Source organism: Colletotrichum graminicola, assembly GCF_000149035.1.
Source record: "Colletotrichum graminicola M1.001 genomic scaffold supercont1.81, whole genome shotgun sequence".
Classification (NCBI taxonomy): Eukaryota; Fungi; Ascomycota; class Sordariomycetes; order Glomerellales; family Glomerellaceae; genus Colletotrichum; species Colletotrichum graminicola.
In genome coordinates, this window is record NW_007361085.1 from 87386 (window position 1) to 104074 (window position 16689).

At 39.0% G+C, this 16689-nt stretch overlaps 4 protein-coding genes across 4 annotated transcripts; 1 reads left to right on the top strand and 3 right to left on the bottom strand.

Annotated features, from left to right (window-relative positions):
* Positions 1-245: 245 nt before the first annotated feature.
* Positions 246-1760, top strand: GLRG_11305 (cytochrome P450; the record flags this gene model as incomplete). The annotated part of the gene is made up of 1 exon (XM_008101990.1): positions 246-1760. The coding sequence occupies one exon, from the start codon at positions 246-248 to the stop codon at positions 1758-1760; it is 1515 nt and encodes a 504-aa protein (XP_008100181.1).
* A 655-nt stretch (positions 1761-2415) lies between these two features.
* Positions 2416-4168, bottom strand: GLRG_11306 (major facilitator superfamily transporter; the record flags this gene model as incomplete). Its single annotated transcript, XM_008101991.1, has 6 exons — positions 2416-3260; positions 3317-3516; positions 3576-3826; positions 3888-3904; positions 3969-4010; positions 4078-4168. The coding sequence occupies 6 exons, from the start codon at positions 4166-4168 to the stop codon at positions 2416-2418; spliced, it is 1446 nt and encodes a 481-aa protein (XP_008100182.1).
* A 547-nt stretch (positions 4169-4715) lies between these two features.
* GLRG_11307 (2OG-Fe(II) oxygenase superfamily protein) lies at positions 4716-5919 on the bottom strand (the record flags this gene model as incomplete). Its single annotated transcript, XM_008101992.1, has 3 exons — positions 4716-5075; positions 5152-5819; positions 5883-5919. The coding sequence occupies 3 exons, from the start codon at positions 5917-5919 to the stop codon at positions 4716-4718; spliced, it is 1065 nt and encodes a 354-aa protein (XP_008100183.1).
* Positions 5920-7014: 1095 nt separating this feature from the next.
* GLRG_11308 (Rieske domain-containing protein) lies at positions 7015-8372 on the bottom strand (the record flags this gene model as incomplete). Its single annotated transcript, XM_008101993.1, has 3 exons — positions 7015-7218; positions 7275-7500; positions 7561-8372. The coding sequence occupies 3 exons, from the start codon at positions 8370-8372 to the stop codon at positions 7015-7017; spliced, it is 1242 nt and encodes a 413-aa protein (XP_008100184.1).
* Between the last annotated feature and the right edge of the window lie 8317 nt (positions 8373-16689).

Here is a 16689-nt window from a genome sequence, read left to right on the forward strand (position 1 = left end):
TGTACCTTCAGTGCTATTGAAGTGAATGATCGCGAAAAAGCCAAGTTATACTTCTTTCTGATTGGTTCGTTGCTATTTTCCGAGGGTTGACATTAGTGAAAGTCACGTGTAACCACCTCATGATGCAACCTCATGACTCACCACGCTGCCATATCCTTTGTTGGACTGAATGTCCCCTTAACTATCCTGATGCAAGACACCTACTCAGCATTGAGCAACCAGAGGCCTGGGTAAGCATAGGCACTATGGCCATTTTTGCCGATCTTTGGGCCATAACGGCCAATAAGGCCGTGGTTTTATTTGGCATCGCACCATTGGTGTTTATCTGTTTCTATCTCATTTCCAACATCTTTCTTCATCCTTTGCACAAGGTTCCTGGGCCATGGATAGCAACCATATCTCCGCTTTGGCTATGGTACCACTCGTATATCGGCGATGAGGCAACTTCAATTGAACGGCTGCATTCGATTTATGGACCGGTCGTCCGGATAGCCCCAAATGACATTGATATCAGCGATGGTGCGGCCCTTGCCCCTATCTACTCGGAGAAAGGTGGTTTCTTGAAAGCGCCTTATTACGCCAACTTCGACTTTGACGGGCATCCAACTATCTTCTCCGCTCTGAACCCAGCACATAGATCCATTCGGGCAAGGGCAGTAGTCGGCATGTTCAGTCCTGCATCGATTCGCAAAGAGGGCGATGCAATCCTCCAGTCCTGTGCGAAAAGACTTGCCGTGCATATCAAAGAACAGGCATCCAACGGAGGATCAGTCAATATGCTCACTATGGGGAGGTGCCTGGCCCTTGATGCCGTTACTGAGTATCTTCTCGGCAAACCATACGGAGCCATTGCTGAGCTTGAGTCATACAAAACCAGCAATTCGTCCACCAAATTGTCTGCCAGCGAGTTTGTTGACACATTCGTCGCTGTTGGGCGTTTCTTTCTATTGCCAAAATGGATCTTTCACGGTCTCGAATGGATCCTACCTAAGATTTTCCCTGACCAAGAGGTCGACCGGTCGATGGATCTAGTCACGCACTTCTGCAACCAAGTTGTTGCCGATGCTAACCTTGAGAGGGATCAGACATATCAGGCTCGGTTGCTGAGAGCTGGCATCAGTATGGAAGAAGCCGCTCTACAGTGTATGGATCTCATGTTCGCTGGCACCGATAGCACTGGGATGAATTTCGGCACGATATGTTGGCATTTAGCACAATCGCCACAGGCATACCAGAAGCTGAAAGACGAACTCGCATCGCCAGCAGCTCTGCAGGCTGACCCGCAGACTCTCCCTTATCTCCGAAGTGTAGTTCGCGAAGGATTACGGCTGTCTATGGCAAACCCGACGAGGCTACCTCGCGTTGTGTCGCCAACCGGGTTTTCATTTTCGACAAAGATGCCATCGGGTATGACCAGGACCTTCGAGTTTCCTGGTGGCACCTGCATCGGGTGTGCTTCATTTAGCCTACACTTCAACGAGGATGTATTTCCCGACTCGAGATCCTTCAAACCAGAGCGGTGGCTTGATTCAACCGATAAGATGCTGCGCGACTACATTCCCTTTGGTCTTGGACCAAGGCAATGCATTGCTCGCAACCTTGCGTCTAGTGAGCTGTTCTGGGCCGTAAGGGAATTGGCTGTTTCGGGAGTTCTTGATGGTGCTCAGACAACTGGGCGTATGAAGGAAGGCATCATTATTGATGAGTGGTTCAACTCTAAGGTTCCGGGTCACGCAATCGAATTGACGTGGGGGCAATAGAAATGGTGGTTGGATTCCAAACGGAACGTGGTAGGATTGTCCGATACGGAACCATTTATCCTATAATCCCGCCTGTAGCAAACCAATTTTTGTGGAAACACAATCGCAGGGTTCCAACTCTATCATGTGATCTTCATCACGAGTTGGAACGTCCCAAGTTTTCGGTTTAATAGGTTCCTAAAAATCACATACCACTTGCGCATTGGTGATGTGTAGGCTGAGCGTATGTCTCCCCACTACCAGAATAATTCCGAAGCCGTTTACCCGAACGAAAGCTCATGTATGGGCCTAACAAGTATTAGTAACCAGATAGAATGGTGACGCCAATGTGCAGCAACTATCCACAGAATTGATTCAAATCGACAATAGTTGGTCAGAACTGACGGCATCGTCGTGGCAGCGGGTCTTGAAAATGGTCAAACTGAGCCTGTTCCTATGTTCATCAGTAGCTCCGAGTTGTCTGTGCATTGACAGGGGCGCAATTCTTGGCAGCAGAAACCAGTTCCGAGAAGTGGTTCGCTCCATTGACGAAAAGACAGCTATTGGTGGTGTGGCATTTGAGCTTTCTGAGGCTAAGAATGCCTACGCATAGCTGAAAGCAAAGAAGCACTATTCCAAAATCGTCATTAACACGGAAGATGGAACTATGATTCATCTAAATGAAAAATCTCCATCTCTGATCCTTTTCGCCCTCGCTCAGGTCCCGTGTTTCGACATCCTCCGCTCTTAGGGAAACCCTCTGGTCCTTGTTCCTTCTGCTATTTTCTATACGCATCCAAATTCCCAGCCATAGAGTGAATATTATACAGGTAATATTGCAACCAGCTGTCGCAAGGAGTGTTGGAGCATATCGCGGGGCGTAAGTTGTCCGGAAGGTTCCTGCTGAGAGAATGCCGCCCAGGTTGCCAAGGCCCACAAGCAAACCAGTCGTTGCGGCCCGCGAATTCTCACTCAAATTGTTGTTGTTATGCCAGCTGTGAACAAGACAGCTCGGTATGTAAGCGCCAGCAGTGAGCAGGAAGGTCGCGAAGTACGCGACACCAACGTGGGCTCGGGCATCGATGACCGCCAGCACAACGAGGCCTATGAGGCTTGTCGTCAAGCTACCGATGATGTGAAAGGTGCGTTCTCGGTTCTTGTCAGAGCTGTAAGTGACAGCAAGCAGAACCAAGAAGCCAGTAACGTTTGGAGGAACCGTGAGTAAGTTTGTCGTCACCTTATTGTAGCCTAACAGACCGATGACAAGAGGAAGGAAGTTTGCTGTTGTAGAGAATGCCACAGGATAAGTAAAACTGATAATGCACCAGATCGGAAACTTCCAGTCTTTCCAGGTTTGAAAGCACTGCTTGAGACTAAACTCTTCTCCGAGGTTACGAGTGCCATCTCGGAGGGACCGGAGAGAAGCTACTTCCCGCTCAGCTTGGGTTAGGAACCAAGCACTTTGGGAATTTGCAGGTAGCCACCAAAAGGCAACAATACCAAAGATGACGGTTAAACCTCCTGTACTATATTATCAGTCATTCTCTCCTAGTTGATGTAGATGGTCGGGCTTGTACCTTCAATGAGAAAAAGCCACATCCACCCTTGAACGTGGGGGTGTTGAATCCGAAACACTCCGAACGAGATTAGACCGGAAAAGGCACTAGCTAACACCGCGCTTCCAAAGAACAAAGCGATGCGAAAGCCAAGTTCCCCTCGTGTGTAGAATAAGGTCAAATAAAAGACAGCTCCGGCAAAGAAACCAGCCTCGAAAGCCCTGATGGATGTATAATATGAGTATCGGCAAAAACAATAACGGAGGAAGGTTAAACTTACCCAAGGATTAGACGGATAGCGAGCATGCCACCGAAGTTCTTGCAGGCCGCTTGCAGAAGTGCCATGGCACCCCATCCTACCATGAGTCCCGGCAAGACAATGCGACCGGAGTAACGCTTAGTTAAAAGGTTCAGCGGTAAGTCAAAAAGTCCATTTGGAATATAGAAGAGCAGAATAAGTAGAGAGTATTGTTCTCCGACGAATCCCAAGTCCTTGCTCATGCCATCTGTTTCGGCATTTCCAAGGTTACTCTAGTCTTAATATTAGCGAGAAAGTCAAGTTCGTTTGCCATATAACACTTGCTCTGTCGACTGCGTTGAAGAAGTACACTGTGTATATCAGCATGTATTTTCTCTTTAATTGTCTTTATATTGAACTCGAGATTTCTATTACTTAAGGAGAGAAAAGGCAGAAGCCACATGTCCATCTTTCGAACTAAGCAAAATCAGTGTCAGAGATATTAAGCAGAGGCGAAGTATTTTATTCACTCCCCCAAACTTACCATAAGCCTTTTCTGTGGCATCGTTAATCATAATCTGGTTTCCAGACTCTTGGTCATCAACGGCGCGCTCGTCAGAGGGCTTCGACCCCATTGTTTCAGATTTCGCCATGATACAACCAGCACGCTGCAGCAAATTAATGAATATAAAACGCTGATCGGTGTATCTTAAACGACCTAGTACTCTGTATGATTGAGAGCACATCAAGCTAGGTTATATCAAATTCAAGAGCAGTATCAATACACAACTGTCACCCTGGAAGTAGCCAACCAGCCACATTATCCTGTCCCCCTTCAGCCAGTTACAACTTGTAGGTAGGCATTCAATATCAGATAGTCGATAAGAATGGCGCAACAATGATAACCCATGACGGCCGGGGTCTCATTCACATTGCACTAATCCCAACGTTTCGGGAACTAACGCAGGCAGTATGTGACGATGCAATCTAAGACAACCAGTATCAAGAGTGGGGGTAACGCTATCACATCACACAGCATCGGGGTGGGTAACGTTAATCTAGAGTAGGCCGAGGCCCCCCAATCCCCCATTGGCGGTCACTTTGCACTTCAGAATCGTAAAACTGAAATAATGCTTGCTATGAAATCTGAGGCAACGTAATTACAAACCCGTAAAGTAACTCTTACGCGACAGCGATCTGCCCCGACGGAAATTCTGTCTGCTGAGCCTGCAATTTGTTCGTCGTGACCTGCTCGAGGCCCTGCTTGTACAACTGTGCCCTTCCATAAGACTCAGCATAGGATGCAGACACTGCCTCCTCCACAGTTACGGGACCAAACTTGGCCGGAATTGTTGCTGACTGACAAGTGGGAATGCAGTCGACCACGTAGTCGGGGTTTCCCGAGACAAAGAAAGGGATAGAATAACGTTCTTGCCCAGACTTGTTGATAACCCTGTGGATATTACTTTGGTATAACTCATTGGTCCACGTTGCCATGAGATTACCCAAGTTCACTACAAATACGCCCTCGGTCGGCGGAACCTATAAATCAATGGTCAGCACTGATGCATCAATGGCTTGAACAGCAGGTTGGCTATAATTAGATGCTTCCACTTACGTCAATCCATGTCTCGTTCTTTTTGTCCCACACCTGCAACCCATCTATCTCATCTTGAAGAAGTATGGTAATAGCGCCGAAGTCCGTATGGGCACCAATCCCACGCGTCAACTTCTCGTCCGCGTCTTTAGGTTGTGTTGGGTAGTGGAGAAGCCTCATCGACGCAACAGCTCCGTCCATGAACTTGGCAAAATAGTCCTCTTCGAGGTCCAGTGACAACGCAAGAACTCCCATAAGGTCTGCGGCCAACTTCAGCGCCGAGGAGTAGTATTCCATCATAGCATCCTTGAAGCTTTGCAAGTCACTCCCCAGACCCGCCGGCCACTGGTTAGGACCGCTGTTCAGCTTCTTGTTGATAAAGTAAGGGTGGGTCTCAGGGATTTCTGCTCCAATGTAGAAGCCCTCCTTGAGCTCAGGATGGGTACCCTCCTCAAGTATCTGTGATCTGAGCATCTCGTAGCCGCGGTTCCATGTGGTGTTCTCCTTGGCCACTTTCTGCTTTTCTTCAAGTGGAAGCGCAAAGAACTTCTTGGCGTTTTTCATAGCGGCCTTCTGCTGCGCGAGAGGCACAGAGTGACCAATGATCTGAAAGAACCCATTGTAAATACAGCTATCGCGGATTTGATCAACGACTTTTTGCTTCTGAGACGCATTTTGAGAGTAGAACCCTGCAACCATGTGATGTCAATTTAAGGCATCCTTGAGGAGGGAATTTGGCAGAGTTTACTCACCTGAAAAGTCAATGATGGGGATCTCAAGGGCGGCCATGATTGTTTCGGTACAAATATGACTGCCAGTACCAATAGAGTGCGCTCAGCTTGTAAAAGGTCGAGTCAGTGTCGAGCCGAATCAGTTTATACACCATATAATGTGTCTCTGGATATGTACCCAATATAGGTCAGCATCAGCTGTTGCCAGTAAATCTTCACTAATATAGTCGTGATTAGCATGTGAGGACTAAGATCGTCAACCCCAAGCCATTCATCCCATCCTTTTTCTGGGCGCTCGCCCTTGCGAAGTGACACTATGACAGAGAGTGGGGGTAAATGATAGCATCCTCTGCATGTGTGGCCTCATAGGCCGCGAAATTCCTCGGGCAACTCCAACGTAGCGGTAGATGGAAGAACTGATAAAGGTTGACGATATGTTACTGAGGCGAATCAGACGCCTTTGGTGCCGTTCCCTACTCGGGCTTGGCCGAACCCCCGCCGGAAACCCCACTTTCCCCTCTTACCATTCACAGTAGATAAGACGTGCTTTGTCATTGCAAAGATAGCACCTGGTGTGGTTCCAGACCTGTGACAACCCGTCTGCAATGTTGAATGGCCGGCCCAGAGTCTCGAAGTTAGAGGTTCATGGGTAATTGTTTCCCGAGATATAGTTTGAGTTACTTAGGTCAGCGTGGCGGGGGGGGCGCCACACGTTACGACAGGCCCTCTGCAACCAGACCAACAAGAATCAGGAAGGCTTGGCGCTTCTTGTTACATGTTCAATTGCACATCGCAACTGAGGACTACACAGTAAGTTCATAAAATTAGGCCAGTGATATTGTGCAACGAACTCCCGCTCATGTTTCATCACAAAGGACGATCAAGTGTTGTCCCAGTGCAGAGATGGACTCAATTTCGTTCCTCCAGGTTGACTTGGGTCCAGATGGTTCTTGTCAGGGTAGACTAAAAGTCACAGGGAAGGAATATGGCGGTCCAGATAGGTGAATCTTGGAAGTCATAGAAAATCGCTCTCAATCTGACTATGAATCCCGGATTGGTCCAAGCGCTGAAGTGACCTTGTGTTCTCATACATCATATTCCATATACGTCCGTTTCTGACAAGTCCTTCACTGAAGTGTTTCTTGCTGTGAGCTCACCACGCAAGCTCCTGTTGTGATGCGCAACCTGCTTTTTCAAGATCTGCGCAGAATGCTTCATCATCGCACAATTTCCCAGTAGTCATTTCTCCATACAGTTGTGGAGTTGCAGGCCATATTTCTTTCCCCCCATGGTTCAGTTCCTTCTGCCGATGTGCCATGACCTCTTCTCGTAGGGTGTTCTGAAAGTGAATGGGGCCCTAAACAACTACAAGTCAGACTACCAACGTTGGTAAATACATAACATTCTTCGTACCTTTTCCTTGTCCGGATGAAGCTCGCCGCTGATGAAAACGCCAGCATTGAGATTCTCCTGTGCACCGATACAAAGTTCTCGGTCCTCCTCTAGAATTTGTTTGTAGAATGCGTTGATTGCAGTGAACTCGGCATCTGTGGCAGTGTGAGATCGATAAACTTCATTTTCGATTCTAGTTCTGGTCGCGCTGACAGGAATCATTCGTTGGATGTAGAAAAAGTTTTGGCTCCAGGGGATCTTAGCTAAAAAGTTTCATGCAGGAATCGAATTTTGTTTGCTTGCTTACGTGATTGTAACTGACGTTGACGGATAGAAGAAAGTGATAGATCGTCGAAACTCGTCTTCCTCGTCTTGGGCCTTTTTGTTGACAATTTCATGCTCGAGACATCCACCGCTAGGCTCAACGCGATATTTCGTCAAGTCCGACACCCCTGCGATCAAGGGATGGGATGTTGGGCAATGGTAGCACTCGTTGTAGTTCTCGATCACCGCTTTCCAATTGGCTTCCAGCTCCATATCCCAGACGTGATCATAGGTATAACCACTAGAGAAGTCAAAGTTCTGCATCCTCGGTTTTTGATAGACTCCGCCGAATTCGTCTTCCCATTTCACTTGTGGGTCACCTGCTTGTAGGTTCACCCAAACGAAGCCAGCGGGGTCCACGCGGACATGAATGGGTAGTAGTCCGTTCTGACTCTTGTCAAAGCCCTTGACTGTGTCAAATCTTGGGGCCTTGGCAAGATTTCCTTTGTAGCCGTATGACCAGCCATGGTATTTGCAACTGAGGATGCTTGCCTTGCCTGATCTTTTCTCGATGACAGGGTATGCGCGATGACGGCAAACGTTGTGGAAGCCGTTGATGTTACGATCGCGGTCCTGGACCAGGAAAAAAGGAAAATCTGCGTAAACAAAGGAAAGAAAGTCGCCGGTCTGCTTGAATCGCAGCGAATGGGTGACTAGTATCCATTTCCTGGATATGATGGCTCGCCGCTCAAGTTGGTATAGTTCTGGGGACCGATACCACGACGCCGGAAGGCTTCGTGACGATTCAGGCTTGACATCTTTGGTTGCCGAAGAAAGGCGAAGAAAACGCAACATGTCTCTGGGTTGAATAGATGCGGAAATGTGGGTATGCGTAAAGAAAGATTTCAAGATGCAAGGATGGAGACCCTCGATTAGAATTAGAGGCTGAAAACTATGGGTACGCACTTCTATACTGTTCACCCTCAACTCGTTCTCTGACTCTTATGGCCACCGCTGCTTTGAGCACATGTCTCGGAACCACAACGGTCTAGCTATTTCAGGAATTCTGGTGCACTTATCGTAGGTGGGGAACTTGTTTTCATTACTATGGTTGACTCCTAGTGTGGTTGGAAATGGGGGTGGGGTTGCACAAAGGACGAAGGGCATGGATGCAAACCTTCCGCGGTATTACGATAAAGGTTTACTTAACACACACAGCGTGTCAGGCCATAACCCGCGATTCGATTTGGTACTGCAGTGATGACAGCAGCGCGGGGTATTGAAGCGATATGAATGATAACTTAAGAATCTAAGTCCTAACGTAGGCTATTAGCTTTGTTAGAAGGGCAACAGATGAGCAATAAAGCAGGCATATTATTAGAGGCAGGGATAGTATTAAGTAAAGAAGTTAACAATTAGTGTAGTTAGGGTTTAATTAGAATAATTATTCTAATCTACCTCCTCTAACCCCTAAGTCCTATAGAGTTTTCCTCTTTTTATGTTCTTTTAGTAACTAGTTTATTTAGCCCTAGCCTTACTTTAGTACCTCCTTAGGGCCCTGCTCTAAACTCCTAATATAATCCTCTCTCTTTAAGGTCTTGCCCTTAGGACCTTAAATAAGTTATGTTGTAATGCCCTTATGTGTATTACGTGTATCTAGCTCTAGTTAGCTAATTTCTCTAAGCTAAAGAAATAGTTATTCTAAACTAAGCCTTATCCTTATATATCTAACCTACTTATGTTATAACCTAATGTTGTGAGGGGGCCCGTGTGCTGGGAGGTCACGTGACCTCCCAGGCCCCTCACCTCTTCGCCAGCCTCTGCCTATAGCCTTAAGAGGAGGATATTCCTCTACACTACACACCACTACAGATTAGAAATATCACTATTTACCTTACTTTATTACTCTTATGCTCCTACAGGTTATAAAGCCTAGGCCTATATTAATTTTTCTTTTAAATTAATTAGTTACCTCTACCTATCTTTATTAATTTATAATTATCTACTAATTATTATAGTAGTTACTTAACTTTACTTACTATTTTTACTACAGCCTAAGCTAAGGATCCTTTACTAATTACTATAAGGATACCCTTACCTATTAACTACCTTAATCTATTACTTTAGGTATTTATTAAATAGTAGTAAATTATATAACGTTTTAGATATGCCTTTTACTATAGTAAAAGAAACATATAAAGATTAACATATAGTTAGGCTAACTATAGTCTAAAGTAACTTACCTATATTACTATTATTATAGCTAATAGTAGTAATTACTAAATAGTCTTATTAACTATCCCTAAGCTTAAGGGGGAGTTAAACTAGTCCTTATAGATTATACTTATTAGTGCTACCCTCTATACTAATAAAGTTAAGAAGTATATTAACTATAATATCTCTTAACTAGCTAAAGACACTATAGCCTTTACCTTATAAGAAGCTAACTATAACGTTATATATAACCTTTTTATTTTATTATATAATATATTAATTAATAAGCTTCTTAACATAAGATAGTAAGATAATAGTAATCCTTATACCTTAATAAAAGCACTTAAGAAATATATTCCTAAGGTATCTAAAGACGTAGTTAAAGCCCTTATTAATAAATTCTCTAAGGGCAGTGCCTAAGATTATAAGACTCTTTATAATACCCTTAAACGCATGTAGTATCTATACGCCTATATTACTAGCCTTTATAGTAAAAACTCTAACTACTATTAGGCTATCCTCTTACTTAATTATTTTAAGACATATCTGCCTAATATATATAAGCACTACACTAATAATAATAAGAAGCCTAAGTAGGCTATAGTTATTAAGACTATTTATATACTTACTTAAGATAAGAAGTAAAAGATAGGCCTTATTACCTACTGTAAGGTAGCTGCTATAGTTACTACTACCTCTAGCACTAATAGCTAAGGCGCTACTCTTACTAAGAAGTTAGGCTGTAATATTTACCCTTATTATAAGAAGGGTTATATTACTATAAAGTGTTAGACTACCTATCTAAAGCTTATTCCTACTAATTATATGTTTTATAATAATCTATTTGCCTATATAGCTAAGTATGTCTATAATAAGGATTATAAAGAGGCTACTGCCTCTATTACACCTAATTCTTTTACGTTAGTTTTTATAAAAGGTGCCTTAGGCGTACTAGGCAGCTCCTTAATTACTAGCCTTATAATATAACTAAGTAAGGCTATCTTTACTACTATAAGTAATAAAGTTATTACCTTATTTAATATTATACTAGATTTAGGCTACTTAAGCCTTATCTTTAACTTACTTTAACTCTTTATATTATATACTATTTATAATAACCTTCTTCTTTTTACTACTATAAATAGAGAGTAAGTATATCTAGAGGGATCTAGTACTATCTTCTTCTAAACTTAAGATCTAGCTAATCTATCTTAAATAATTAACTAGACTATTAAAGATATTAAGTATAGCCCTTATAGCCTAGCTAACCTTCTTAGCCTTAGTAAGCTTTATAAGGTAGGAATTAAGTATAACTATATAACTACTAGTATTATTAACACTAAATCTAAGGCCTAATTAGCTGCTATTAAATAGATTTCTAACGTCTATATGCTTTACGTTATAGATAGGCTAACTATACCTATAGTAACTACCCTTACTTTATTAGTAGTTAGAGGTAAGTACTAGCTAACCCTTAAGATAATATACTATTAACTTATTTATACCTATCTATTATAGGTTATTAAGGCCTACTGTTAAGTAGGTATATAATTTACCTAGGCTAAGATTAATACCTTTTACTATAAAGCCTACTACTTAGCTAAATCTATAGAGCTTATTAGCTATAACACTCTGCTACCTCTTACCCTAGTAAGTAAAGAGATTTATCTTAACCTTATTAAGGTTAAACTGCTATTAAAGACTAGTATAAGATATACTTTTTATTTTCTTAACTATTACAGTAGCTACTATTAGCTTTAACTCTTATAAGCTTATTACTATAAAGTTATACTTAATACTATTAAGAATTCTAACACTACTTTTACTAATGTAACTAGCCTTACTATTAAGAGCTAGGTTTCTAATAACGCGCCTAAGCTAAAGAAGGTGCTTTATAATCCCTACTTTATAGGCATAAGGCTTAACCTTATAATTATATATACCCTATTAATAAATAGATTAATTAAGTAAGCTAGTTATATACTTATAAAGGCTGCCTATACGTTACTTATTAATAACAGCCTGCTAAAAAAGCTTTAGGATTATACCTTTAACACTATAGTATAAATCCTTAACCTTTTACCTTAATCTACTAAAGGTAAAATAAGCCCCTATAAGATTATTACCTATAAGCTTAACCTTATTACTAATTATAAGCCTCCTTATATTAAACACCTTTACACCTTTAGCTGCGTAGTATATATATATAAAAAGGGTAGCAAGCGCCCCTTACGTTCTATAAAGATAAAGCTGTGTGTAATAAAGGGTTACCTTATTAGATATAGCTCTTTACGTAGCTATATCTACTATATTTATATCCTAAGTAAGAAGTAAGTTATCTGCTATTATAACGTTTATTTTTATAAAAGGCCTAAAAAGACTGTTCTTTACCTTATTAATAGAGTTACTATCCTAGTAGATACTAATTATAATATACTATTTAATAAGCCTAATCTAATAACCTAGTATCTAGCCTACATCTTTAACTTATATTAACCTATTACTAAAAAGTCTTATAACTAGTAAATTAATTAATCTAATAGTAGTAAGTTAGATAGTAAGCGTATTAATAATAGCCACTACATAACACCTCCTCTAGAGGATTATTAACAGTAACCTATCTCTACTATACACCTTACTTAACAGACTAATAATATAGATACTACTAAAGACAAGTTTTATAATATAAAGCAGTAAAAGGCTAACTTTCTAGCCCCTATTATAAAGGAAGATTAGCTAGACCTTATCGCTAAGGTTACTACTACTTTAGTTACTAAAAGGGGCCAACCGCGCTATACTAACACTATAAAGCCGCCTAGCTACTACTAAGATACTACTAGTATCTAAAAGTATAATAAAAAGGCTTATCTTACTATAGATATTTAGGTTTATAATAACGCTTATTATTACTCTATTAGTGCACTTACTACTACTGCCTTGTTATATATACTACCCCCTAGATATAATATTCTATTTACTATTAAGAAGGCTAAAGAAGGCCTATACTAGCACTACTAGAAGCAGGCTTATAATATTAAGATCTAATAATTTACTAATAAGGAGGTTTATACCCTTATTAATTCTCCTTTTAATATAAAGATTCTTCTTAGTAAGGAGGTATTTAATATTAAAACTAATATAAAAAATAAGATCATTAGATATAAGGCCTAATAAGTAGTCTATAGTAACTATAAGTAAGGTAAATAGTCTTTATAAGAGGTATATACTACTATAGCTACTACTACTACTATACGCCTCCTCTTTACTATTATTACCTTATATAGACTAGTATATAAAATACATAACTTTAATACTACCTTTCTTACTACCCCTATACCTAACAGCACTTACGTTTATGTCTGTTAACCTACTAGTTACGCTACTAATAATAATAAGGTGTAGTTACTTTATAAGGCTCTTTACGGCCTTTATAAGGCACTACTATAGTAGTTTATACTTATTAAGGGTAAAATAAAGAAAATTAGCTTCTACCTAGTTAAGGGAGAAATTTACCTCTTTATTAATAAGAAGCTTAATACCTACGCCTTAATATATATTAATAATAACGTAGTAGCTACTACTAATAAGGAGACTACTAAAAAGGTACGTAACATACTAGCTAAGGTCTGCCTATTAAAGGACCTTAGTAAGGCTTCCTAATTTCTTAGCTTTTAGATCTAGCGCTTTACTACTAGTAAGTTCTTTATTAACTAATATAAGTATATAGATAGTATACTTTATTACTTTAGATATAGTAATCTTTAACCTATTAAGACTCTATTACCTACTAACTATAAGTTACCTACTATATAGGTAAAGGATAAATATTCTAAAGCTAACTAATAAGCCTATATTAAGTAGACTAGCTGCTTTAACTAGTTAGCTACTAGTATACGCCTAGATATTACTTTTATAGTTAGTAAGCTCTTTTAGGCTAATACTAGCCTGTTATCTACCTATCTAGCTACTATTAAGTATCTTTTTTACTACCTTAAAGGTACTACCTATTATAGTATCTTATTTAGTAAACTTAACCCCTCTACTAACGTTAGCCTTTACGTAATAGCAGATGCTTTTTTTGCTAATAATTACCTATTATAGGTTTCTATAGGTAGTTACGTTGTCTACTTTATAGGATTACTAATTACCTAGAAGTTAAAGAAGTAGACCTTTGTTACTTTAAGCTCTATAGAGGTAGAGTTTATTAACTTTATACCTACTGCTATTACTATAAAGTAGATTTATAGCTATACTAAGTAGCTCCTTAGCTAACTAATAGAAACACTAACTATCCTCTTTACTAACAGTACTAACATAATAGTTAACGTTATAAATCCCCTTAATAAGGTATATACCTAAAGTATTAACGTCTAATATAAATAGATAATATAAGAGGTCTATACCTAAAAGAACATTACCCTCTAACTTATTAAAGGCACTAAGATAGCTACTAATAGTCTTACTAAGCTACTAGCACTAACTAAATATAAAGACTTTATATAGTTACTAGGTATAGTAAATAAGTTAGATTAAAGAGCTATACAGGCTATTATAGAGGATATATATTATAGAGGATATATATTAGCAGATTAGTATTATATAGACTTTAGTATATAGATTAATTATTACTAGACTAATAGGATAATTACTAGTATATAGCTAAAGTTATTATATACTTTAAAAACTCCTTAGATTTAGAGGCTTTTAGATTAGGCTGTTATTTTGCCTCTATATATAATATTTATTAAGTTAGCAGAGCCTAAGGGGGAGTGTTATAAGGGGGCCTGTGTGCTAGGAGGTCACGTGACCTCCTAGGCCCCTTACCTCTTTACTAGCCTCTGCCTATAGCCTTAAGAGGAGGATATTCCTCTACACTACACACCACTACAGATTAGAAATATTACTATTTACCTTACTTTATTACTCTTGTGCTCTTACACCTAATAAGTTACAGGCTATGTCGCCCTAGCTAACAGACAGATAGTAGGCAGTAATAGTATTTATAAAGATAAGAAATAAGAAACAGATAGATAACTTCTTAAAATAGAAGAACTATAGTATAAGTTATATAGAGATAAGGAAGTAATTATAAGATAAGGTAATTACTAGTAATTATAAAAGTAAACGCTTACTAGTATTTACTAAGTATAACACAGCCTTTCTAGTAGCTATTATAGTTCTAATAAGATAAAGCTAGGCTGCAGTAGTGTTATAAAGTAATATAGTGTAAAAGTAAAGCGTAACAGCAGAGTAGTAAAGTAAGATAAATAATAATAAGGAACTAAATAAATAATATAGGATAAGATAAGTAATAGATAGTAGGTGTATTTATAGTTAACCCTCTGTCTATAAAAGGTTACCTACTAAAGGGATATATACCTAGGGTATATATAACGTGTTATATATATATTAGGTATCTAGTCTTTACTATCTATCTATCTCCTAACTATAGGCACTTACTACCTTATCCTATAATAAGTGCCCCCCCTTAAAAAGACCTTATCTTCTTTTACTAAATACTTTAAGAGCTAATTAAGAAAGTAATATTTACTATTTTTTATCTCCCTTATGTTATAGCCCTAAGCCTTAAGGTTATTTATCTATATTTTAACCTTACTGTTTACTTATTATTATTATTACTTAGGTTAATAGCCCTAGCCTAGCGCTTTTTTCCTTATAGGCCTATAGGGCTACTAAGTTCCTCTACTAGGCAGGGTTACTTATTACTTCTGCTGCTTAAGCTTATATTACTAATAACACTCTAGGTAGTAGTATATATCTCCTACTAGAGGTAAAGTGTCTTTATAAGTAAAGTAACTTAATCTTATAACTACTTAAAATCCTTAGCCTTAAACTTATTAAGGGCGTTAAGATTATCTACCTTATAGTTAAGGTTCTTAACCTTATTTTTAATAGTGTTAATCTATTTTTTAACGTTATTAATTTAGGCTACTTACTAGTAAATCTTCTTAGCCTTAGTATATAAGCTTTTTCTAATAGCCTTATTAATATTACCTTATACTACTATAGCTACCTTAGCCTTATTAATAGCTATTACTAAGGTAGTAGTATTCTTTATATTTTTATAAATTAACTTAGTGTACTTATTAACTTTAGTAGTAAGGTTAGTAACCTAGTCTTCTAGCTAGTTAATTAGGCGTAATTAGCCCTCTATATAGTAAGTATACTAAATTTCTAGTATAAAGATATAGTCCAGACGCTAGATAAGTAAGAGGGTACCTATAACCTTAGAATTACTTTACCTAGGTTAGTATAGGAACATAAAGCTAATTAACACTATATAACTAAGAAGTTCTTTAGACTATAGTTTACTTTCCTTATAATTAGTAAGGATAACGTCTATAGGGGCTATAATCTACTATTAGAAGTACTTATCTAAGGTTAAAAAGGTATATAACTATTTAGTATTAAAGCTTTATTAGCTTATATAGAAGCGCTAGACCTAGACCTTAGTCTCCTTATATAGTGTTTAGTTACTACTACTATAAAAGGCTTTATTAAGGTGTGTAATTACTTTTTCCTTAATAAGGATTATTAACTCCTTAGTAGCAGACGTGTTCTTATATAAGGTAGTAGGTGCTTTTACTTTAGCTACTATAGTAACCTTTTTTACTATTTTATTTCTAGCCTTCTTAATAGCGTTTTATTTAGTTAATAGCACGCTATCTTAATTAAGTATATTAAGGTATTACTTAATATATTTATAAAGCTTATTATACTTCTCTTATTACTTAACTATTTTTTATTACTAAATATATTTATTAGCCTCCTTAGTCTTATTATATATATTATCTAGAAGTTTAATTTCCTTAGTTAGGACTTTAGACACCTTAAAGTTCTTACTACTTACCTTATTATTATTAGAGTTAAGGTTAAGATCTATATTACTAGCGTCCTTATTACTATAGTTAGGGTCCTCTATAGTAGCCTTATTATT